This window comes from Otolemur garnettii, unplaced genomic scaffold (genome assembly GCF_000181295.1).
Source record: "Otolemur garnettii isolate 467f Iridium unplaced genomic scaffold, OtoGar3 scaffold00128, whole genome shotgun sequence".
Classification (NCBI taxonomy): domain Eukaryota; kingdom Metazoa; phylum Chordata; class Mammalia; order Primates; family Galagidae; genus Otolemur; species Otolemur garnettii.
The window spans coordinates 3,294,162-3,318,958 of record NW_003852523.1 but is presented as its reverse complement, the minus strand read 5'-3'; the positions used below and the strand labels follow the sequence as shown (position 1 = coordinate 3,318,958).

The following is a 24,797-nucleotide window of genomic DNA, read 5'->3' as shown; positions in this document are numbered from 1 at the left end:
AAAAAAAAAAAAAAATATTCTATAACTACTACTAATAATTTTCTGGTCTCCTCGCACCACCAGGCTACAAGGAAGTAAACCCACTGTGTGTCAAGGTTGGTCCCCAACAATGTTCAGTGTCCTGTATCCTCCAGGGCAAGAGATGACCACGGGGGCCACTGGGGGTCTCCTGGAGAAGGGGCTGCTTCCACTGAGCAGTCACACCCCAGGTTTCTCTTGCCTTTTAGGCAGGAAGCAACGAGCCTTTCACTGTGGAAATGGTGTGCATGAGGCAGAGGAGCAGGCACCACCATGCCAGGAGTGTCATGCCATCACCACCCAGGCACTGAGACCCAGAGAACAGGATGCTCAGCCAAGGCTGGAGCTGGGCTCAGAATCCAGTGGGGGTGACCCTGCCTGGAGCATCCAAGCCAGCCCCCAGGGTGGGGGACAAAGAGCAGGAGGGGAGGACCCATGCCACAGGGGCAGGGCCAGGCATGCCCTTTCCTTCAGGAGAGAATTTTGGGGCATTAGCTACCACCTGCTTCTAGCAGGAACCAGGGCTAGAAACCACAGCCTTATGTCATACACAAATGAAGGAATTCCTAGGGTGGGAAGAAATCATTGCTCCTCAACACAATCACCATGAAAATATTTATTTGTGATAATCAGAGGTCAACAGGACCAGCATGAGACAGACATGGCCCACATGAGGCTGTCACAGTCAAAGCTCACACACAATACATTCCCACAGAGCATGGCGGGCTGAGGCTGAAGGAACCCCTGAACCCCAGGAATGCCCCCTAGCAGCAGGGCCAGGGGGCGACATGTGCTTTGTGCCGAGGCTGAGCAGCCTCCAAAGGGTTGGACTCCTTGTAAGAGAAGGATCGGGCAGCCCGCCCCTCAGCCCCACTGTCGGTACAGTATGGCAGGAACTGGATGAAATTCTGACTCAAAAACGAATCAGCTAGAGGGTAAAGGCATTCAGAATGTCACCCCCACAAGTGCCTCTTCACTCCCGTTCCCCAGAACTGACACCTACACCTCCCATCACCAAGAAAAGGGTTTCGAATGGCTGTGGGAGCCACTGTCTTGAGCTGTGACAGGTTCTCTTCAGCTTCTCGTCACTCTCAAGGACAAACAGAAACCCATCAGCCCCTCACCCACCCTGCTTGAGAAGCTGCGTCTTGGGCCAGAAAGGAACTCCAGTGGCTTCGAATGCTGCTGACCCAGTGGGGATGCTTTTACTTAGGATGCGTTTTCTCTGTTTCAAGGCCATTTGTGGGCTCTCGAGCGTGGGGCTTAGAGTGGTTCTTTCTCCTGTGCTCCCACCTGCCCAGTTCTGCTGACCCAACCTGGGGCTTGCCCTCGCTGTTTCAGAATGCACCCTCTGGACAGTGACACCCCAGCAAGCAGGGTGAGTGGCCTGAGGCACAGGAGGGCATTTCTCATCAGAAGGGGTTTCCTACTGCACAAAGATCACATTTCCCACAGCAGATGGGGGGAAGGAACAGAGAAGAAGCTGGCATCCCCTAGCAAGATGCAGCCCCAGACGGCAGCTCAGAGATGGAAGCCACTGCCCCTGCTCAGGACAGGGTCCTGCTTGGCTCAGACAGGGGAAATTTTAAAAACACCTGTTTATTCTGCCAGAATTAAAACAAACAAAACACCTCCAGGAAGAAGTTTAAAATATTCACTAAGTTAGATCTAAAGTTATTAAATTCTGTTTTAAAACAAATGAACACAGTGTTGTGCTTGAAGGCAGGAATGTGGTTTATAAGACACCGTTCTTAAATCAGCATCTTTGCACATTAAGCACAGAAGACATTCTGTGCTGAGGACACACTGTAGTCACAGGAAGACAAAGTTACAGACAGCCCAGCACAAGGGGGCAGAGAGCCTGGGGCCCCCGCAGAGGCTTTGGGAGGGCTGTCCAGCCCCAACCTGGACTGCCTGGACGTGAGGACACACATGGAGCCTTGCTGCTCACTGTGAGGGCTGCACAGATCACAGACACTGGTTCCCATCATCTCACAGAGAGGATTTATATACTTAAGAAAAAAAAGTCCCTTGAAGGGCAGTTAATGTTTAATTTCCCTGGAGGGGGCCATTGCAGAGACCTCTGCTGAAGACACAGGTAGTGTTTCTCCATGGTTCCTAACTCCTCCCGCCTGCAGAAGGCCTGCCAGCCAGTACTGGTCTTGCACTGTCAGAAAGGGACTGCAGCCGGGAAACACAAAATATGCCCTGCTCTGTCCTCAGCTCCAAGGGCACATGGGTTCAACCCTTCTATTGGGTGTTGGGAGCCACAGAGGGACAGAAGTTACCCAGACCAACCAGGCCACCAGCTGGGCTGAGTTCCAGCCTTTCCTGGCTTCAGACTAACGATGGACTTTCGGGCAGCAGACCTAGCCTCTCAGAACCACCCTCCCTGAGCCTGGGAGCCTTCTGAGTGCCACCTATGACATGCTCCCAGGACAGACCCAGGCCCTGCGCTGGGGGTAATGAGAACACTGCAGCTACCTCTCTAGTAGACATAGGGGTGTCTGGTTCCGAGCCTGGGTCTGCATGTAACCCACAAATCTCTGGGCTCAGGCAGCTGCTTGGGAGAGGTCCTAAGCAGACCCCTACCCCATGGGAAGAGGTGCCTGAAGGAGACCTTCACAACTAGCGGGGCAGGGATTCCCAGTTGTTGAGTCCAGTCACACAGACAGGGGCCTCTGATACCCACAAATATGGACCCCAAGGCCCCCAAGCAGGGCCAGAACGTCCTTGTGGCAACTAAAGAGAGGCCAAAAGCTCACACCACCGGAGGCAGACATGCAGAGCAAGGGGCTGTCCTGGGGTGCCAGCAACTGAAGGCTAAGCCTATCTACCACGTCTGACCTGCCTCCTTCTCCTCAGGGTCAAGGGCCACCCTGGGCTCCAACAAGCAATGTTTATTTTTTTATCTGGACAACAGCAGTAGGGGCTGTCAGATGAGGGACACAAGTGCCCAACTGGAGCAGGCGCAGCGTCCTCTGCACTGTCACAGCCCTCGCTCGCTCCCTGTGAGCTAGCTATGCCAGGCTCAGTCCTCTGTAAGATTCAACGACTTAAAAACTGCTTCTACCAAGTGGAAGAACAGGACATCAAACAAAACATCATTTTGACAATCACTGATATATATTGCAAAAATAACACAGACGTACACAATTACCTTAGCAGGACTAGGCAAATGATTTAAAACTGATTTTAAAAAGGATCATCCTTAAGGTCTACAGGAGGCAGCTCGAAAAGCTGGAACAAGAAAGTATTAAAATTCTGTACCCTGATCACAAGCAGGCAATTCTAGGCTAATAGAACGCTCATGTTAAAATAAATTATTTTGCATGTTATTCAACTATGGAATAAAAACAAACATTAATTCTAATTTCAATCCAAGCTGTTATCAAAACCCACTGTCAATGCCCATGGTAACTTCTAGGATGGGGAACTGTAAATTGAGACCACCGGGGCCTCTGCTCCAGCCAAAGATGGAATGCCAACCCCTGCCCCAAGTGAGCCGGAGACTACACGGACGGCCCAACACCATGGTCAGAGCTTGTGTCCCTCATGGAGTGGGAACGTCAGACACCTGCTTCCCCAGGAAGCTAACATTTCTACCACTGCCCTGTGCTCCACAAAGGCACTTGAGCTCTCAGAAACCCACAACTTCCTTCTGCTTAACCATGTGGCTCAGGCCACAGACCCTTCCTGCCTGGTCTGCACAAGGAGATGTGCAGCCCAAGGAGATGAAGAGGAAGCTTCAGATTGTGCCAGGGAGTTCACAATTTTACGGGCCGCTCTCGTGAGTGCATTCTCAGCCTTCTGAGCATAGCACAGGGAAATAAAAGAGTTAAATTAACATGGGGACTCAGCCATAACAAGGCTGAAGAGCTCAGGTGTCCAACCACACGTCCCAGAGCATACTGCCCTTGAATGAGGCCCCTGCACCTAACATTCCACCTGCAGGGCGAGTCTTTCACCATCTCACTGAGGAAACACATTTAGGTTCTTTCCCTAGCCCTAGACTTGCTCTTCATACAAGAATAAAGGGAAAAAACAGCTTTGCTTACAGCTGGCAATATGGCACATGCCCAGGCTCTAATTGGCAGTGATGGCATTTCCAATTGAAGTTGTATGAAGGCCTAAGGGCCCAGTGACACTGGCTGGTCCCTATGCCACAGACTTCCTTCTTCCCATAGGGACCAGTGGCCCCAGGGTGGGGAAGAGCCTGCAGTCTATGTCCTCAGGGCTAGACTCATTGGCCCTGGTGGGGGAGCTGGACACTCCGCCCCCAAGGACACCTGTCAGGGTGCATCCGGAATGGGAGTGAGGTGGGCATGAGAGACAAGCCGGTGGGGCAGCTAGTCCCTGTACACCAAACACCTCTTCATTTCAGGGCATTTTTCACCAAGGTGGGGAGCACACAGCTGCTCTCTGAGTCCCTCTGGAAGACACCAGAACTACATTAGAAGGTGCAGGCTCTGGGAGAGCCCATTTCCTGGGGGCCACATGGGCCCCCACTTCCTAGTTTCCCTGTTCCTCTCCAGGCTGTGGGTTCTCCAAAGATACGAACCTCTACACCTCCAGAACCAGCATGCAGGGATGGGGGTGGGGGACTGAGATCAAGGCAGGCCAACATGGGCATCCCACCTGGGGGACCCCAAACTCTGACCAAAGTCGGGCCAGGAAGTCACCCCTGAGCAGTAGACACCTGGACTTGTATCAGAGCTGATGCTGTGGCCTTTGCAGTCCCACCCTGCCCATGGGGTTTGCAAGCTGCCCAACCCCCCACACGTCACCAACACCCTCCCATGTGAGGGCAGAGAGCTGCGCTAGTTTCACCACAGGTGAGGCTGGCACAGGACGCAGAGTGGACGGTGGAAAGGGTGGGGACGAGCTGACTCAGCCCCCCATCCCCGTCTGCACATAAGCACTGTTGCCCCTGCACTGTCACCAGGAGTATGTGCCAGACACTCGGCATTCAACCTGCCATGGTACAAAGAAGGTGGGTGACTTGGGGACTTCCTCATAACTTAACCAGCTGCCCTGTTAGCATCTCCCTGAGGGCTCAGCAGACATGAAGGAGGTGCCTGTGTGCCACAGGAGGTGCTGCGGGGGTCTCGGGGGCCTGAGGGCCATGCTGACTTTCCTGGGCCCTGAAAGGGCCCCTGTCAAGGCGACTGCAGCACCTGTGTGCGTCAGAGCAAGGTTACAGTCAAATGACAGCGTAAGACAGAAATGCAAGGGGGCCTAGTGAGCAGCAAATTAAGAAACAAAAATTCTGATGCAGGAACAAAAGAGTACGATCAGAACGACAATGAAGATATTTGGCATAACTCTTCCAGATGCCAATGGCTAACACCCCACTTCTCAGAGACAGGGCTTCTGTGGGCAGTGGCAGCCAGCGGCCCTCACAAGGTTCCCTGGTGGAGCACTGGCCTCGCCTGTCCACCCTTCTCACGTAGGACGCCCCTGAGATGGCAGATGGGGACTGGTCTCCCCCAGGCCCAGGAGCCTGGCGAGAGGGGAGTGGGTCTTCAAATCACAAATTGCTGTGACTGCTTTTTGTTTTTCACAAAGTGTGACTGGCACATTTCACGATGAAGACCAGTTGATGCTGGACACTCATGAATGAAAAAAATATCAAGTTTCAGTCATAGCTCTAAGGCAGACGCTACCTTTGTTCACAAGGACAAAAATGGAGACACCGACACACTGTGCATTGGGGCCGTGTGCGCTGGACCCTCACAGCACCGTGGCCTGGATGACGAGCTCTGGGTCCTCGATGTCCTTTTTGCTCTGGACCATCCTCAGCTCCAGCTGGGCTGAGCTGGGCTTCAGTCCTTCCCCGGCCTGGGCTGCAGAACAAGCCACAGGTTATGGAGAAGGCAGGCATGGGAGTCACCGAGCTCCCGTTTCCCAAATGCTTCCCCAGTGCCCATTTCAGAAGCACACACTGCTGCCCTCAGTCCCACAGGCCAAGGCCGGCCTGAGCCACACCTCCCAGCTCATAGGAGAAACCCACCACACCCCTGGGGATGGGCAAGTGACATCTCCTCTCTACTGGCTGCTGCTGGGGCACACAGACCAGCTCTCTGTGGGAGGTCAGTGAACGGGCAGTCCTGCTTATGGTACCTTTTGCACACCGGATGGTCCTCTGCAGAACATGGTGCATGGCTGACAGGGTCTTCTCACAGGCCATCTACAGGGAGACACGCTGTGACCCACAGGGGCTCCCAATATATTCATCGCTGCTGGGAGGGGACTTCTGGGGCACACACAGACTGTCCCACCCTGTGAACCACCAGGGAGCCGCCTCTGCCAGCTCACCTGGTCCAAATCCTGCAAAGCTGACTGTGCATACCATGGACCCCTGGGACAGCCCACTACAGAGCCCCTCCCTGGCACAGCCCACCACCAAGCCCCTGGACAGCCTGCCATGGAGCCCTGAAGAGCGCTGAGCAGTGCCTATGTGTTAGAACAGCCCCCTCAACTCTTGCAAGGTGACAGCTCATGACCTTTGCTGCCATGAGAGTTCCTAGAATTAATTATACAGAACCTACAGGAAAAGAGCTCCAGCCCAAAACTCAGCCAAAGTGATCACTGGAAGCATCTCAAAGTCAAGGGCTTGAGGGCGCTCAGCGGTGCTGGGGGAGCACCAGAACTCTCTGCTGACTCTGTTAACACCAGGGTGGCAAAATCGAAGACATGGTTGTGGGTGCACTGGCACCGAGGCCTGCTCAGGGCACCAGCTGCCAAGTTTCTGCTGCCCTGCACCCAATAAAACTCACACAGCTCCAACCACAGAGGGATGGCCTGACAGATCCCCGGCCCTTGAGGGGCCAGGTAGGGGGTAAGGCTGTAAGGAGACCATACAAGCCTGCGGTGAGTTTGGGGTTGGCTGTGAGCTTGTCCCACGGGAGGGGAAGGGCAGCAGTCCACACTGTCCATTTCTTTTCTTTCTTTCTTTTTTTGAGACAGAGTCTCACTTTATCATCCTTGGTAGAGTGCCATGGCGTCACAGCACATAGCAACCTCAAACTCTTGGGCTCAAGCAATCCTCTTGATTCAGTTTTTTTTGTTGTTGTTGTTCCTGTTTAGTGGAAATGGGGTCTCACTCTTGTTCAGGCTGGTCTCGAACTAGTGAGCTCAAGTGATCTATCTACTCACTTTGGCCTCCCAGAGTGTCTATTTCACAAACCTGGAGTGGAGTCTCAGCCTGACTCACTGGGGAGAGATCTGCCTACCCCCAGGGAAATGCAGTCCCCTTGAGGAGTCCAGAAAAGCCAGCACTGGGGAGCTGACTCCAGACCTGACGTCCACACCCTCCCTGCCCTGTGTGTGCTGCGGGGGAGCACGGGTATCTCTCTCCCTCCTGCCTCTCTTGTCCAGTGTTCCCTCCCCCTGCCCGAGCCCACTGTGCTGCACAGAGGACACCACGGAAGCAGGCTGGGTGAGCCCCAGGGACGGCACTGAGAGCAGACACACTGGTGGCTGACTGGCGGGCCTTGGAGAAAGTGATCTGATAAGAGATCACAAGGTGACTTTTCTGCATACAGGGCAGGAGATCAGAGGACCAAGTGACATGGCTGCACAACACTCCCAGTCCCTGTTGAGCCTTCTGTTAACCACCTTGCACAGGAACAAGGCCACAACACCCTCAGGCCAGCAGTGCCAGGAAGGGAGCCAGGTCTGTGCAAATGCACGGAGCAGTGGGATGGGCCTGGGACCACCCACAGGAAGGCATTATCTCCATGCCTGGTGCCACCAGATGCCTGCAGCCCTGTACTTGGCCTCCCTCTCCTGGTCCCCAAAGGCCACGTCCTCAGGCCCTCAAGTTGCTGCAGCAGTTACGCATCAGGAAAGCACTGCCCTGTGTTGCTCAGCTAGGAAAAAGGAATGGCTCTCAGGCCATCAGGGATCCACAGCTTAGCCCATGTCACGGCTCACACCAATCCTGGGCAGCCTCATCTGAGCTGGGGTGGGACCCAGCCGCCCCCACTGCACATCCTGAACACGTTCTCCCACCCAAGCCCCTGCCACAGCACCCTGATCATCCTGCTTCCCAAATGCAGGAGAGAGGGAGGGGACCCGATGGTGACTGGTCTGACCCCAAAGCCCACACCCTGGCCAGTGCTTAGGGTCAGGCCCTTTCAGCTCAGCCTGGCCCTTCTCCCCTATGAACCATCAGACCAGCTTCCCTAAGCCACAGGAGCAGCTGTGGGGTGGGGGGCGGAGAACAGGCACGCTGCTGACCTTTAGATTGTTGGGGTGTTTGTGTGTCCACGCCAGGAGCATGGCAGCAAAGAGGTCCCCAGTGCCCACAAAGACAGCGTCCACTTTGCGAATGTCCATCTGGATGCGTTCAGTCACCATGGAGCCATCAGGCCTCCCTGGAGGAGAAGATGGGCAAGGCTGCTAGGACCCAGGCCTGCACAGCCAGGAGAGGTCGGCGTCTGTGTCTGCTCCTTCCCAGTGGGCCAGCAGGGAGGGGTCCTGGTCAGGGGCCCCATGGCTCAGCACATACATGGTGCTCCCTCCTACCCCATCCCAAAAGAAAGTGACAAATTGGAACCTCAGAAGGCCATGCGGTCAGCATGGCCCAGGGAACACCATGCAGCTCCCAGAGAGAGCAACAAGGGTGTGTGGAGCCAGGACCTGCCTCGACATACTGAAGTGCATGTGCATGGGAGTGTGTGTGAGCCCCGTGCCCACAGGGAGAGAGCAGCAGAGAGGCCGCACAGCACTGCTCCCTGGGGCCCAGGGTGCCAACACAAGTCAGTCACTCTCTTGGCATGTGACCCTGCCCTTCTGTGTCACCTTCACACTGTTAAGAGAAAGCTAACCCAGATGGTGTTTTTTCCCTTGAACAATCAGCATGGCCCAGCAGAGGCGCCCTCCAGCGAGGTCAGGGACCTGCTCCTGGCTCCGAGGGACACCGTGTACACCCCTGCCAGGCACATTGATTCCAGCACGGCCCCTCCTTACTGTGTAGTCCAGGGCATGTCACCTGAACCCCCAGAGACTGTGAGTGCTACTCGCTGGATGGGGGGACACTAGGGTGACCTGACAATACTCTCAGGGCCCCCCATGTCACAGAAGCTTCCCTGATCCTGTGTTCAGTGTGGTTGGTCTCATCGCCAAAGGGAGCTTTGGGAATTGCTGAATGAGGAATGACTTTAGTTCTGCTGAACCCAAACATTCTTAAAGTGTCAAAGGACATCTGAGCAGGCAGGACCAGAGGAGCCACACGTGGGCAGTGGGCACTTACTCCTCCGCTGGCTGCCCAGCGCCATCAGGTAGTCGCTGCCCCGAGAGGAGGGCAGGTCGGAGCTGGTGATGACCACGGTGTTGGGGCCCATGGAGTGCAGCACGTCCATCACCTGCAGTGCACAGGGGCACATCAGCCCGCTCGCCCAACCAGGAGCAGAGATGGAGCTTCCAGAGGGCAGGGAGCTACTCTGCCGGCCACTGTCCCCCTGCAGCATGAGATCACACCACCAGGGATGGCCAGCAAGAGCTCCTAACACTCTCCTGCAGGGCTTGGTCTAAGGAGTCAGGTTCAGAGAGGCTGAAAACCAGATGGCCATACCCACCAATGGCTAAGAAAGCCCCTGTGCCCCAGCGCTTCTGGGCTCACCCTGAGCATCTGGGAGCAACCTAGAAGGGCTTGAGCGCTGACCTGGGGTCATGAGGCATCTTCCCACCTGCAGGGATTCAGCAGGGAAGTGGACAGTCACAGGCCTATAGCCAGGAGGACCTGGCCTCTCAGGCAGAGGTGCCCTTTACTCCAGGACTGAGTTCGGGGAAAGATGAGTCCCTGTCACCCCACCACGCATACCCCTCACACACCACATTTATGAGCACACCTACACCAAGGGTGCGCCACCACCCACTGCTGGTGTCCATGGTAGAACCAGGACGCTTCCCATTCCACCCCGGCCTCAGAAGGAACCCTTACCGCCAATGCTTCCTCCAGGCTGTGGATCTTCCGGCCACTTAGTAACCTGGAAGACAGGCAGGGACTAGGTGATCCCCCCTGGTTGTGTGTGACACTCCCAAAGCCATGGTGGCTTTGCTCCCCCATCCCCACAGGGAACCATGTGGCGTCTGTGAGCAATGACAGAACACCACAGGCTACTGGGACTTGTGGGTGGGATGCTGAGGGCTCAGCTCACCCCTTGGCATCAGATTCTCCACTTAAGTGGCTCACACACCCAAAGAAAAGCCTCTTGAAAGGGGACTTGGGCACGTGGGCCCTGAACATTCCTGACCTTATGGAGAAGCCTGGGCAGCTGCTCTCTGAGGCATGTCTGGCCAGGTGAGCCCTTGGCTCCTCAGGGCACCTCTGTCCTTTGCTTCCCCAAAGGGCTCTGCCACTCAGGAAAACTGCTGAGGACAGCAGAGCTGTCCACACCACCTGCTGCTCCCACTCCAGCAAGGCTTGGGCCCCAGGGGCTCAGGTGCACAGGGCTTCCCCAGCTCAGGGATACTCCACCCCACCTCACTCATGCCAGTCCCAGGGCAGACATGGAAACCTTCCAGTATGTTCTAGCACTTTCTCTGCAGCTCCCCTTGGTGAGGGGCATGACAGCTTTAGCCTCCTAAAATTACTTACTCGGCCTCAAACTGGTTGGGGGTTATAATGTCTGCAACCGGCACAACCTTTTCTCTGTAGACTGGAAAGAGGTCCTCCGGGACGTACTGAGAAAAGAGGAGATGAAGACAGCAGTGGCGGGAACTCAGGGATGTGAGCCAGGCAGCACCAGGCAGCACGCCCATCAGGCCTCTGCACCCGGGCTGGAGCCAGGGACCCTGCCCGGGGGCCGCGCTCAGCTGTGGAGCTGAGACACGGGCACCACATGGGGCAGTGTGTGCTCCCCGGAGCTGAGAACTCAGGGGCTGAGCAGGGGGCACCACATGGGGCAGTGTGCGCTCCCGGCCAGCCGGAGTTGGGAACTCAGGGGCCCTGAGGGCTCCCACGCAGAGGGTCGGGGAGGTGGGTGAAGGTCCCAGGCTGTGAGCTCACTGTCAAAAGGACCAGAGGAGCACAGAGGAAGGAGGGAGGTAGAGACAGAAAGACTGGAGGGGAGGTAGGAAGACTGACCCCAACCACCACGGAGGGCAGATGCTAGTGATGGCTGGTGCCCATCTGGACCTGGAGCCTAACTCAACTGTTCTTTGTGGCTATGGGTCAATGCACACTTAATCTATTCATCTTTTACTTTAAGTTGTCTGACAAACAGTTCGAAACAATAGTTATCTTTGGCTATGAGATTTCTTTACAAAGGACCCTGAAGCCCAAGGGCACGGTGAGGACCCAGAAGAATTCTGTTTGTTCTCTGGCAGTGGCAGACATGGCCTGACTTTCCAATCCCTTCTATTACTTTGCTCCAGGGAGCCTGGGAGCCTCCATGGATATGAGAGGCCCCTACCAATACATGGTAGTATCTGGGGCTAAGAGCACACAGGTGGTCACGTGTCAGCATTGAGGATGGACAAGGTGCCACCTGGACACCCCAATCCCTTGGCTTCAATCCATCAGGTGTGACCATGACATCAAAGAAAGTGTCTCTAAAGCCCAACTGCGGGTAGGGAGGCCTCATGCAGAAGTCCAGACACAGGTTTACTGTTGATCTGAACCTAACACGTTCTCTCATGTCTGGGTTGGACTGGGCTTGGCTCACAAGGGAAATCAATGAGATGGAGACGACAGACCCATGGACAACTCGAACTGTGGCCTCGAGTTGAGTGGACTCAACTCTTGATGATCCCAACACAAGCACCTGCTCTGGGCCAATGGAGCCCACCACAGGGAACAAAGGGACAGCAGGAGGACTGCAAGGTGGGAGTCCCATGGCAAAAGGCAGTGTGCAGGGAGCCATCCAGAAAGCAAGCATGACAGTGGACACAGAGACAGATGCGGAGAAAGGCTGCCTGCCACCTCTGGTGAAATGGCCTCAACTGTCGCCCTGTGGGCAGGAAAGTGCCGGCCTCCGTGCAGAGCAGACAGGCAGCCACACGGATGCTGAGCAAGCCAGCCTGCCACCTCTAGTGAAATGGCCTCAACTGTTGCCCCATGGGCAGGAACGACCCCGGCCCCCATGCAATGTAGACAGGCAGCCACCCTGGCCTGCTGCACTCAGGGAGCTAACAGTGTGAGCAGATGGGCACATGGAACCACAAAGACAGTGCATACAGAAATCCTACGGGTGTTTAGCTGCTGAGACTGAAACCCACAGGAAGGATAACCTTGGAGTTCCTTCCAATCTAAACCTCTGGGCCTATGTGCTGGCCACAAGTCAGGGCCGGTCAGCTCTGGCTGCTCCTCTATTTAGTACAGCTCGCAAGCAATACAAAAAAGCCAGAGAAAGCTAAAAAATGTCAAAGAGTAACAGTTTTTGACACATGAAGATGATAGGAAATATGAACTTCAGTGCCTATAAATGAGACTTTATTAGGAAACAGCCAGGTCTGTCACCACAGAGACAGATGACCCGGAAGACCTAGAATGTTTGCTCAGATCTGGCTCTTTACAGGAAACGTCTGTCAACCCCATTTCTCCTTCCTGATGAGAGCTGCACCTATACCCCTAGCTGTGTAGTCTCCCTGAGTCGAACACTCGGGGGGGGGGGGGGGCTCTTCCCGATTCCAGCAACAGAAATAGCTGTACTCGCCACAGCTCTGAAATCACATGCACGAGGTGACTCACCATCGAGCCTTCACCGTTCCACTTGTCACCCATGACTGGATCACACACTGCAGAGACAGAAGGGCTCATCAGCAAAAGCTGCAGCTGATGAGTAACAAACCATCAATGCTTTTTTATTTATTATTTTTTTAACGTGGTAAAAAATATAAACTTTGCCATTTTAACCACTTTCAGGTGCACAGTTCAGGGGCATTACACATGTGCTGTTCAACTAGTGCCACCAACCATCTCCAGGAGCTTGTCACCACCTCATACTGAAATTGTCCCTATTAAACTCTAACTCCTCCTGCCTGAGCCCCGGGCAACCTCTAGACTGGTTTCTCTCTCCAGAGATTTGCCTGTTCCAGATAATCCCCGAGTAGAATCGTATAACATTTGTCATTTCGTGTCCAGCTTCCTTCACTGAGCACAAGGGCCTCTAGGTTCACCCATGTCGTGTGTCAGAATTTCCTTCCTTTCTAAGACCACATAACATTCCACTGTGCAGACACACCACGTTTTGTTGACCCACTCATCCATCCACGGCCACGTGGGCCATTTCCACTTTCAGCTATTGTGAGAAACACTGCAGGCGGGAATGTGCAAACATCTGTTCAGGTCTCTGTGCTTGGTCCCCCGGATGAGCACCTGGCACGGAGCTACGGGTCCCGTGGCAGCCGCTACGCTGCGTGCTGGGGAGCCGGCAGCCCGTTTCCCATGGTGGCTGCACTGTTTTCTGTTCCAATTTCCCCACGTCGCTGCCAACACCTGTCACTGTCCATGTTTTTGGCTATGGCCACCCCAGCTGGTATGAAGGGGTTCCTCAACATTTTAAACTTTGTGTACTTATTAGGGCACCACCGGAAGCATGAGGAAGGGCACAGCCTCCCATTTTTATTCTTCACATCACCCAAGAGAGACCAGCAACCCCGTCCCTCCCCCTGGCCTCGGGTGCATCAAATCCAGGCTTCCCCCAGAGCCAAGAGGCCCGATCTGGGCCCACACTCACCATACACGAGCCTGGGGTTTTGCTGCTTCAGCTCTTGCACAATGTCCACCACCATGGCCAGGAATGACTTGTCCCTCGTGTAACCTGGGGGCAGGAAACCAGGTTACTCTTAGGAAACAGGACATACACAAGAACCCACAGTGGCAAAAGGAGCAATGAGCAGCAGCGAGGGGCCTGGGACCTGTAGCCTGTCCAGGCAAGGGGCACCTGAGTCTGCAGTCAGGGGAAGCAGCCCAGTTTGTCTCAAAGAAATGCTGAGATTTAACAGAATGGACCCAGGAATGACAGGTGTGCGAGTAACTGTTTCCTTTTTCTACATTTTCCATTTTCTTGTCTTTCTTTTTTTTTTTTTTAGTAGAGATGAGTGTCTCAATATTATCCTAGCCTGGATAATATTGACATGAGGATCTCAAACTCCCGGCCTCAGGTGATCCCCTGCCTTGGCCTCCCAAAGTGCTGGGGATACGGCTGTGAGCCACCACACCCAGCCTATTTTCCATTTTTAGTAATTAACATATATCACTTTTAGCCAGGTGTAAAAATACGAATTGTTGGCATTTTTTAACCACAAAGTTGACAAAGAGTACCAGTGCACTAGTGTGTCACTTGCTGAAGCGTTTCACCTGGACCCCTCCTCCCTCAGGTGGCACTGCCAGCGCCCCACCTGGGCCCTACCCCAGGCACTGGACCCCCAGTGTGGCCTCAGAAGTAGTAACCTGGCAAAGCCAGGGCAGTCACCAGCCCAGCGGACGACAGCATGGCCGAGGGTCCCTAGGACACGCCAAATCCCTCCTGAAGGAAGCAGGTACCAGGGATGAGCCTGGGTCCTCAGTCCCCGCCAGCCCAGCCTTACCTGTGAGCACATAGTCATACTTGTTCACGTTATTCAGCCTCAGACCTTCGTACAGCTCGTGGAGCTCATCTGCGTTCAGCACCTGCCCCTTCCAGTGCGCATAGCCTGAGGGCAGAGTAGACCACGCTGCGTGTGGGAGCTGTGAGTCCGGATGGCCCATCTTGTTCCTGACTATACACTCTCCCAAGGACACTGATGGGCTGGTACCGACCTTGAATGGGATCCCCTGAGCATGGTGCCATGGCAGGTCCCTCGTACTCCCACCCACAGGGGCCTCCAAGCCCTGGAAGGACACCCGCTTGCCCACTGCCAGGGGCCCTATCACTGCCATCAGCAGTTCCCTGCCTTCTGCTGACCGTTCCTGCCAGAATGAACCCTGCAGCTAGTGTGCAGCTGCCCAGGCCTGCCGATGCTGCGGGACCTGGGTCCTCTTTACTGATGGCATGTGGGCAGGAAGTACCCAGCACACAGCTGCATCACTTCCCACATCCTTTGCGGGAGCATCTGAGTGTACCCCATCATGGCCTCCACTGCATGAGTTTCCTGCTGTCCAGGGTGAGCTGTGGGTCACCTTCCCCCAACACCGCCCTCCTAGCTCACTCAGTCACCAGGAAGGCACATCTCAGATCAGATTCTGAGCAAAAAGGTGCTGTCTGTGAGGCTCAGGCCCCAGCCGGGGACACCCCCAGCCTCCGCCCCCCGGTAACCAGGGTGAGAGTTCACACCAAACAGGCAGACACATCAGCATCCTCCTCCTGGAGAGGGCCCAACCACAGCCCCATACCTAGTGCCAACAGGAGAGCGGGTGGCCGCAGATCCCCCACATTTCACCCGTGAAGCACACCTTCACCAAGGACCTCCTGGCCCCTCACTAACAAATGCCCTCCTCAGAGCACGGTACAACCCTCTGGACTGCTGTCCCCAGAACAACAGAGTTCAAGCACCAGGCACCAGGGTAGGTCGTGGCAGTTCAGGACACACACTTTCGCATGCTGATTTCCTGAGCGCCTTGGCCGGGCAAGGCTCCACAGATCCTGTCCCCAAGGACAGGTGTGCCCTTAAGTTGTGTGCTCTCTGGAAAGGATCCTTTGGCTTTACCTTCAGCAAATGCACCAAATTCCTGTCAGAAGCAAGGCTGGATGGGGGTGATAGAGGGGCACAGGCCCACCCAGATCCCTGAGAACACCTGCCTGAGGGTTCCTCTGTCTCAGGTTAATAGCACCCGGGGGCAGGGAGGGTCAGGCTCAGGGCTGCCAGTGGGGTGGTTCCTGCTCCAGGAAGGCCTGGGGCGGCTCCAGCCCTCGAACACCCAGGCAAGAGGCAGGGTCAGGAATCCTCCGTCCTGCCCTGTGGCTTTCTGGACCTCCTCCTGGCCAGGACATCAGCCATTCCAGAACAGGGCTGGCTAGTGGCCTCGTCCCTAATAATGGTCACATTCCGAGGCACTGGGTGCTGATGCCCTATGAATCTGGGGGTCACAATTCAGCCCCTAGGTCTCAGACAGCACTAAATAGGGGGCTTGGTCCCACACCTCCTGGCCCTGCCGCCAAGACTCAGTATTGGACTAGAGCCCGTGAGAATGTTCTGGAACAGGGAGGAGGGACACTTGGATCCTCTGTCCAACTTATCCAATTTACAGATGTAAAAACAGAGGCCAAGTGAGTGGCTCCCCCAGCAGTCCCGGGGACCTACTGCCCCTGTCACACTCCAGCTCACCAGGGAATTCAGGCCAGGTCTGGCCACTCATGTAAGTCCCTCACTGGATGTCTATCCCTAGCCCTCGAAGACCCCAAGGCTCCCTGTGCCCATACCAGCCATCCCTCCACAGTGAGAACCATTGAGCCCAGCAGAGGGCCACCTGCTCCCCCATGCCACATTTCAGGGGCCACGTCCAGCCCCCTTCCTGATGCCTTCAGAGCCTGGAATCTGGGGGCTGGAAAACCCCGAGATATCCTGAGGGAGCCACTGAAGCACTTGGGTTCTCTCAGCCCAGCTGCCCTGTGGGTGGGGTGGCTCAACAGGTGCAGCATGGCCTGAGGGAATGGGGCAGGCCCCAGGACAACAGCCGGCGCGAGGGGCTCCTCACAAGGCTCCCTCTGTCAGCTCCTGGAAACTTGGGTGTCTCCATGCGCCCAGTCTGGTCTATGCAGAGCACCCGCTGCCCCTCTGGGAGCCTGAAATTCCAGCACGTCTAAGCAGGAGGCCATACAACCAGCCCCAAGAACCATCTGGGAAAATGAGTCTTTGAGGAGCTCCCTGGGGATACCACCACACTCTTATCATCACAGGCCCTTGCTGGGGGGTTAGAACCCCTCCAGCTCCTAGATGTATCCTGGAGAGAACTGAAAACACGTCTACAGAAGAATGTGTTTAGAAATTCTGAATTGGAAAAACAAAAAAAGAACATGTAGATCAATGCTGGCAGCCCGGCCTACAACGGCCAGAAAGAGGACACAACTCAGATGCCCCTGGGGCCACCGTGGACCAGGGTATGTGCATGTGGTTGAACTTGAATGCCGGTGACCTGTGGCATGACCCACATCCTGAGCAGGACCTGGGTGGCAGAAGGAACATGCCACGGAGCCTCCCTAGATAGCCTGAGACCCACAGCCCAGGACCAAGGCACTAAGGAGTAAGAACTGACTGACCTGCCACCTGATGTGGGTGGCAAGTCCTTCTTGCCCTGAACAACTGTGTCCTGGGGGTGAGTACAGTGCCTGACAAAGCGCCTCTAGTTCTCCAGTAAAGCATCAAGTCCTTCCTGGTGGGGAGCCCAGGACTCTGCCAGGACGCATGTGGAGCCCAGATACTGGCCTGGGCATGTGGAGGGGCTGTGTGGGGGCCGCTGAGTCTATGTAACGACCAGCTTCCTTGGCTCCCACACGCTGCAGCGGCAGTTTTTAGACACAGCCTCACTCTGAGCAGCACAGGGCAGGCAGGGGTGAAGGGGAGGAGATCGGTGAAAGGGACCCAGAGGCAGCCTTGGGGGACCACCCTAGATGCCTGTGTATAATGCTGCACAGACAGCTCATCCACAGCCCAGGTGCAGGGCATCCAGAGCCAGCCACAGATGGCACTGCCGAGGGTTCTGTGCCAGGTGAGCCTGCCCGGCATCTGCAGGAGGCTATGAGGGGCTCTCCCAGGACCACAAAGGTGGGCCCCTGGGAGGAAAGCCCTATTCCCTAATCTCACTCTGAACCTCAGAGAGCTCTCCAACTCCTGGGGTCTGGCCTCCATCCTCTCCCTCCTGGGGCAAGCCAGATACTCACTTCTGTCTTTGATGCCTCAGGATGGTCAGCCTGCCACCCACTGAGAAGCTTCCATGGGTGCCCAGAGGACAGCCAACCACACACAAGCCCCAGGGCCTCCCCTTCCCCATCCTGGAGCCAGGTGCAGAGGGTGGCTGATCACAGGACCACAGAACCTGAAGAAATAAACTGAACCCTCACTCAGTGTCCAACCCTGTGGGGCTCATTTACTTAAAAATAAATAAAGAGGAGGTAGGTGGTCAGGGCAGCCAGGAGGAACACATGGGTCTCAAGGAGGCTCCAGGAGGACTGAAGGTTCTTGGGACTTCTCCAAATTTCTGAGCACCAGGCACACAGCAAGAAGAAAGGAGTTTTGGTGGGAACTGGAGACTCTTCATCTGGATCAGGCAAGTAATTCTTTCCTCTCAATTTATTATTTTCAATAAACCTCCTCCCCAAGAAGAATTCATCCAAAAGAATTATTAGAGTCCCTCCTGAGAACCAGGGCTGAGGTGGAAGGCCCCTCAGATCCTCCTGGTGCTCTGCTAGGCTGCTTCCAAGACACTCCAGGTTCTGGCAGTTCTGACTGGGCTCTGTGTAATTTTAGCAGAGATGATGTGTGGGAGATTAAAGAACCAATGGCTTTGTTCTCCTGCCACTGAGGTGGTGTGGGGACCACAGAGCAGAGATTCCTCCAACCTAAGGCCCCCTGGCATCAGGGGTCAGGAGCACAGCACTCATTCCAGATATCTCAAGGGGCTTCCAAGGGCAGCAATGCTCACCCCCATGAGCCACAGACACCCACAGGCCCGGGGATAGAGCTCAGCCCCCAGGCATGCACAAAGGACCCCAAGGACATGTTTGCAGAACCCCAGACACACATGAAGGACCTCAAACATGCATGCAGGACCCCAGACACGCACGAAGGACCCGAGAGACAATGCATCAGGACCCCAAACACAATCAAAGAATCCCAGACACACACATAGGACCCCAGACACACACGAAGGACCCCACATACATGCACGCAGGTCCCCAGACATACTCACAGGACCCTAGACACGTAGGACCCTAGACTCGCAGGACCCCAGACATGCACATAGGCCCCATGGCAGTAGCTAATAGAGAAAACTGAGACCAGCAGAACCACCACATGGTGCTGTCCTCATGGCCAAGGCATCACCTTGTGGACAGGGGTGGACAGGCACTCTCTACAGTGCACAATGAGAGTGACAGAGCTGCCTCTAAGCGTCTTATGCAATTTACTACTGAACTGTCCTCAGGCAGGTGCTAGGACTGCCGTCCTTTTCACAGAGAAGGAAACTGACTCACGGAGCAGTTCCCGCACCTACCCTGGGGCACACAGCCCACAGCGGCTCACACTCTGTGACGGGCACACAGCCCACAGCGGCTCACACTCTGTGACGGGCACACAGCCCACAGCGGCTCACACTCTGTGACGGGCACACAGCCCCACAGCGGCTCACACTCTGTGACAGGCACACCCAGACCCTGTACCCCATACTCTGTGGTGCCACAGGGAACGTCACCTCGGTTCTACATGGATAGCTGAGGCCAGCATCTTACCTGTGTGGTTGGAAAACTGGACAGAGTTCACTGTGTCGATCTCAAACCCCAGCACCTGCAAGACAGAGAAGGCACAATAGAGGACAGCCAGGTCTGCGTCCCAGCAACCCCAGCAACCCCAGCAGCTACCTGGAGGGGAGCGACCCAAGAGGCTGGGCAGGGTCCCCCAGGCGCAGGCTGGGGTAGACAGCTGGGGACCAGGAGGCTCTCCCTAGTCTGGCTCAACATTTGCACTTTCAGGGACACCTGTGTCTGGCAACAGACACCTACCAGCCCTAAGGATCGGGACATGGAGGCTACTGCCCAGCCTGCTGGGACAACAAAGAAGCACATCACAGATCATTCCAAAAATCTCACCAAAGAAAAGTACACAATGAAACTAGCACAGCGTGTCTGTCCAGATGGCTCTGAGGCCATCTTTGCTGTGGGCTTTCGGACCCCACTCTGAGGGAGAGGGACAGGGCCCAGGAGTGCACAAAGGAGGGGGTGGGGAACCAAGGGGAGTGGGGCTGCGCAGTCACATCCCCAGGGCAGTGGCCAGGTGTCCTCGGCTGCTTCTCTTTTCTCTCTCTACCTGAACAACCAACCAGTTCTCAACTTAACATTCAAACAAGGCAGTGTCTCAGTGCCAGCAATTGGGGGAGCAGCCATCTCTGGAGAGGGCTGGGGCGAGGGGGGAGCTGTCTTCAGGTGAGGTTCGCTGTATGCTCACTCACTGAGCTGTACACTTATAGTCTATGTTCACCAGGGACTTTCTGGGCGAGCACAGTTAAGCCAGTATTGTCACTAAAATAATGAAACAAAAATTAGCAGTCTTTCTAAATTCACTCCCTAACTCTGTGGCCAACCATTCACAGATAGCTTGCAGTGTTCCAAATCTCTTAAAATTCTAATCAACTCTGAAGGATTTTAAGCAGCAGTAACACAAATCCTGACAATCCTGCCAAAATATTCTGCTCCATTGCTTCTGGGAGCGTAGCTAATTAATCCTTTGGGGCTAGCAAATGTATTTGGGAACCAACTTGCTATTTTCTGCTTCTAAGTGAGAGCGAGAGCTAAGCCCCTGAGCTGGCTTCTCCATTTCAAACACCAGCATCAAACTCAGCCTAGTAATCAGCATCACATGATGGTTAAATGCTTCCCAGTGCACCTACAAACTGCATGTGCGGCAGGAAGCCACACTCAGAAGGAAGATGCTGCTGGCAGGCTGGGACCCCAGAGAAAGGGGCCTCTTTAGTTGAGCTGGGACTCGTCCTTCAGCTGAACTCACCCTTCTGTGCCTGGCCCTGTCATGCTGCGGCCAAGACTCTGGAAACTGAGACTCTGAAAATCACATCCCTGCACTGCCAGGAGGGAGGAACGTGCTCTGCCTGGCAGCACTCCTCTCCCCCCAGGCTCTTCTTCCCTGGGGCAGGGACAGTTCCTTCCCATGGTGCCTTTCACTTTTCCACTTGCAGAATTTCTCATCAGGCCCCCCTCCCTGTGACCCATCTTTTCATTTATCCCAAAGTGTCAGGTGCGTAAGGCTGGGCTGACAGGTGTCTCCCTCATGGTATCTTTGTGCTCTCCCTGCCATCTCTTTTTTTTTTGGATGGGATCTGGCTTTATCACCAGGCTGGAGCACAAAGGCGCAACCATAGCTCACTGCAGCCTCAAACTCCTGGGTTCAAACAGTCCTCCTGCCTCAGCCTCCTGAGTAGCTGGCACCACTATGTCTGGCTAATTCTTTAATTTTCTTTGTAAAGACGTGGTTGCACTCTGTTGCTCAGATGGTCTTCAATTCATGGCTGCAGTGATCCTCCTGCCTCAGCCTCCCACAGTGCTGGGATTACACGTGTTCCCTTTCTGTCTTTTCCTTTCTCCCAGTACCTGGCTTAACAACCGTCTACTACACAATGTTAATGCAATTGCTCTAGTTTCTGCTCCAGGCTGGGCCCTGTCTGACATCCCCAACACTAGAAGGAACAGCTGGTGTCTCTTACCTCTGCCCAACATGCTGGGCAGACCAAGGGCCTGCACCTGGACAGCCTTCAATGGGACCAGACAGGATGCCCTGGGCTCCTGCTGACCTTCAGGACCACCCCCACTGCAGGCCACTTTAGTGACGGATGCTCTAGGTATCGTCTTGGGAGAGAAACACATTGTTTTATAGTAAGTCTTGTATACAAATTGGCCTACAGGGCTCCTGTGGCAGAGGGATTCTGCGAGCAACCTTCAGTGGCCCTCAGTCATCCTGTGTAACCGTGGAGTGTGGCTGAGGCTATGATGGTGATCTCCCTCCCACTGTGATGCTACTGTCTACAGGGGTCTCATCTGACTACAAACCTTCCTTGTCTCAGGATGGCGGGCAAAGGGGAAATCAGAGCAGCAGGAAGGTGAGGAGAACTCACTGAACCGCCGCAGGCCAGTGTCTGAAAGTGAGTCATACTGGGAGGTCAAGGTGGATGGATTGCCTGAGGTCAGGAGTTCAAGACCAGCCTGAGCCAGAGGGAGACCCCCATCTCTAAAAAAATTGCCAGGCATCATGGCAGGCCCCTGTAGTCCCAGCTACTCAGGAGAGAGTAGCTTGAGAATCACTTGAGCCCAAGAGTTTGAGGTTGCTTAAGCTATGACACCATAGCACTCAACCCCAGGGTGACTGAGTAAGACTCTGTCTCAAAAAAAAAAAAAGAAACTGAGTCATAAAACTCACACTTGCATGGATTACAGTAAGAGCAAACATAACACATATCCGGCTCCCCATAGTCTCACGCTTTACCTATGCTCTTGAGCTGTGTCTGTCCACGGCACCTGTTCGGGGGATACTACATGATGGGGGCGACTGCGTCTTGTCCCACCCCTACCTGCTGCCTTCCGCTCAGCCATCCTGCGAGAGCTGACACCAAGGAAATGGAGACACACAAGTACATCCACCCTGCCAATCTCTACAGTTACCATACATGGTGGCACACAGTCCCTCTGGAATTCTCCCAAGTGTCCCATCTCTACAGCCAATCCCATTCCTGTAAGGGCCCTTCTGCTACCATTCTGCCTATGCCCCCTGCATGTGCCCTCTATGAAGGGTCATCCCTATCAGATGTCCCACTATCACAGCCCGATGCCCACCAGCCTTATCTCCACTGTCCTGTGCTTTTGACGCTGGAGCTGCAGAGCCACCGGCCGCTCTCTGAACCCCCCAAAGCCCTGAGACCTCCTTGTCAGCTTTCCTCTCCTCAACTCAGCTGAACTTTCTTTTAGCCTCCAAGACCCCACCTTCCTGGCCATGCTACAGCACTCCTTTCCCAGGTGGGATTCTCAGGGTTTGAGGCTCCCTGTTCCCCATGTATCTCTGACAAATCCTGGCCCTGGTCAAAGCACCTGGCCGCAAGCTGCACCAGCAAACCCACCCCTGACGTGGGAAAGACCAGAGTCTGGTGGGAAAGCTCCTGCTCACCACAGTTGGGAAGATTCCTGATGCAGTGGTAACTATGTAAATGGGAAGGACTACTGGGGGCCAGAGTTTGCCTGTCAAGGCCACCTCCTGTCCACCATAAGCCTTTCAGACCATACCAGGCGTACTCAGAACAATCCCAGGCAGAGCCCAGCTGGGAGCTGCCTCCAGCTTCCTCCCCACCCCCACTGTGGGGCCTTTCACTGCAGTCACAGGACTGGCACTCCCTCCTGACTCCCTTCTCCCTGCCACCCACAGGCACTGGCATCTTCCTGCCAGACTCAGAAGTGCCACATGCAGGGATGGCTGCCTCGGGTGGGTGGCATGTGCTCTCGGGGGCCACATGCCTGCTGAGTTGCTGCCTTATGAACCAGTGAGGCAGACACAGCAGACACTGTGACTGCAGCAGCTCCCTGGTCTGCCCTCCACCACTGAGGCAGAGTGACTCAGAACTGCAGAAGGACACTCTGGAATGTTCTGGTGCAGTCTTCCACCCCGGTCAAACCTCTTTGGCTCAGGTATCTCAGGGGACAAAAGGATGCCTGCAGTACATCAGTGCTACAGGTGTCCCTGGCCAAAGGAAGCCCTGCTGTGGCCACTTCCACAGGTAACTCGAGTATGGAACAGGGAAGGAAGAGCATCACCTGCTCTCATCCTGCCCACCATGCCCATGTGTTACCAGACGGCCCTGCAGCTCAGCGCAGTCACCTCCTGTGTCCTCTGACCTCCACTTCTATGGGCATGGTCCTGTGTCCTCCCCCACAGTCTCCCACCTCCTTGAATATGCACCCTTGTCTCAGCATCACACCTGTGCCTCATCACTTCAGCCCCGTCCTGCTCACAGCACAAGGACACCCTGACTGCCGTTTCCAGGCCCCGGCCCCAAGCAGGCCCCACAAACTGGCTGGTTAGAGTCTGCGGTGCTTGGCACACTACAAAGCTAAAGAGAGCTCATGGCTGAAACAGAAGCACTGGACAACCAGACAGCTGGCGGCCAAGTGCAGATGGTGCAGAGGCAGCATTCCTGACCCAGCCTGGGCTCCTCAGCATGGCTGCAGCTGTGTCCACCCCACATAAACATTGCCTTTACCCCAGCTCCTTGGTCTCTGCCACTGGTGACACCCTACCCTAGACGCTGTAATTCTGAGTCTGGTCAGCTAGAGTTCCCCACCTCAGACCTTGTTCCCACTCACAGCAACTGGGCCCTGGGGTTGGCCAAGCCTGTGTCCACCTCTCTGGCTTCCTCAGTTTAGCTACCCAAGGACAACCACACTTTCAGGTGCTTGGAGGCCATCACAGATGAGGAAATAGGATGGGAGGCTGAGGGTGGCAAGTGGGTGGGGGCTGCTGGCTAGCATGCTTATCTCAGTGGCAAGAGAGAGGCCCCACGTGGGGCCAGACTATAGATGAACAGGATAGTGCCACCTCTCCTGGGCCACTCACAACACTGAGCAATACCCAACACACATTCACACTTGCTCACCAGTGTTCACACTCACACATACAGATGCAGGCCCATGCCCACTTGCTCACTTGTGCTCACACACAGGCATGCTGACACACACACAGATGTAAGCCCATGCAGGCCTGCTCACCTGTGCTCACACACATGCATGCTGACACACACAAGATGTAGGCCCACGCACACTTGCTCACCGAGGCCAACACACACGCATACATAAGCCCATGCACACCAGGCATACATATCCCAACATGCACACACATGCACACCCACTTACATGTGCACAGATGTGGTCCAGGGGGCCAGAGTAGGGAGGGAAAAAGAGATGGGAAATGGGACCAATAAGCTTTTGCTTTTCTCCATAACAGCCAAAGATGAATAACAGAAACTCAGTCCCTAACTAAGAGAGTCGGAAAAGCAAGAAACTAACTAATTCTGTTCCTTCTTGAAGAATATAAAAGGACAAGTGGGCCAGCTCGGTGCCTGTGGCTCAAGCGGCTAAGGCACCAGC

General features: G+C 55.0%; 1 protein-coding gene across 1 annotated transcript in view; it reads right to left on the bottom strand.

Moving 5' to 3' along the window:
• Positions 1-619: 619 nt before the first annotated feature.
• Positions 620-24,797, bottom strand: part of PDXK (pyridoxal kinase) — a 29,485-nt gene continuing 5,307 nt past the window's right edge. The window contains exons 2-11 of the mRNA XM_003798080.3: positions 19,395-19,449; positions 14,560-14,664; positions 13,707-13,790; positions 12,719-12,765; positions 10,625-10,710; positions 9,968-10,013; positions 9,278-9,389; positions 8,263-8,399; positions 6,142-6,208; positions 620-5,864 (exon numbers count right to left, since the gene is read on the bottom strand). Coding sequence (XP_003798128.1) covers positions 5,752-5,864; positions 6,142-6,208; positions 8,263-8,399; positions 9,278-9,389; positions 9,968-10,013; positions 10,625-10,710; positions 12,719-12,765; positions 13,707-13,790; positions 14,560-14,664; positions 19,395-19,449 — 852 coding nt within the window. The 3' untranslated portion in view covers positions 620-5,751. The remainder of the gene's footprint in view (positions 5,865-6,141; positions 6,209-8,262; positions 8,400-9,277; positions 9,390-9,967; positions 10,014-10,624; positions 10,711-12,718; positions 12,766-13,706; positions 13,791-14,559; positions 14,665-19,394; positions 19,450-24,797) is intronic.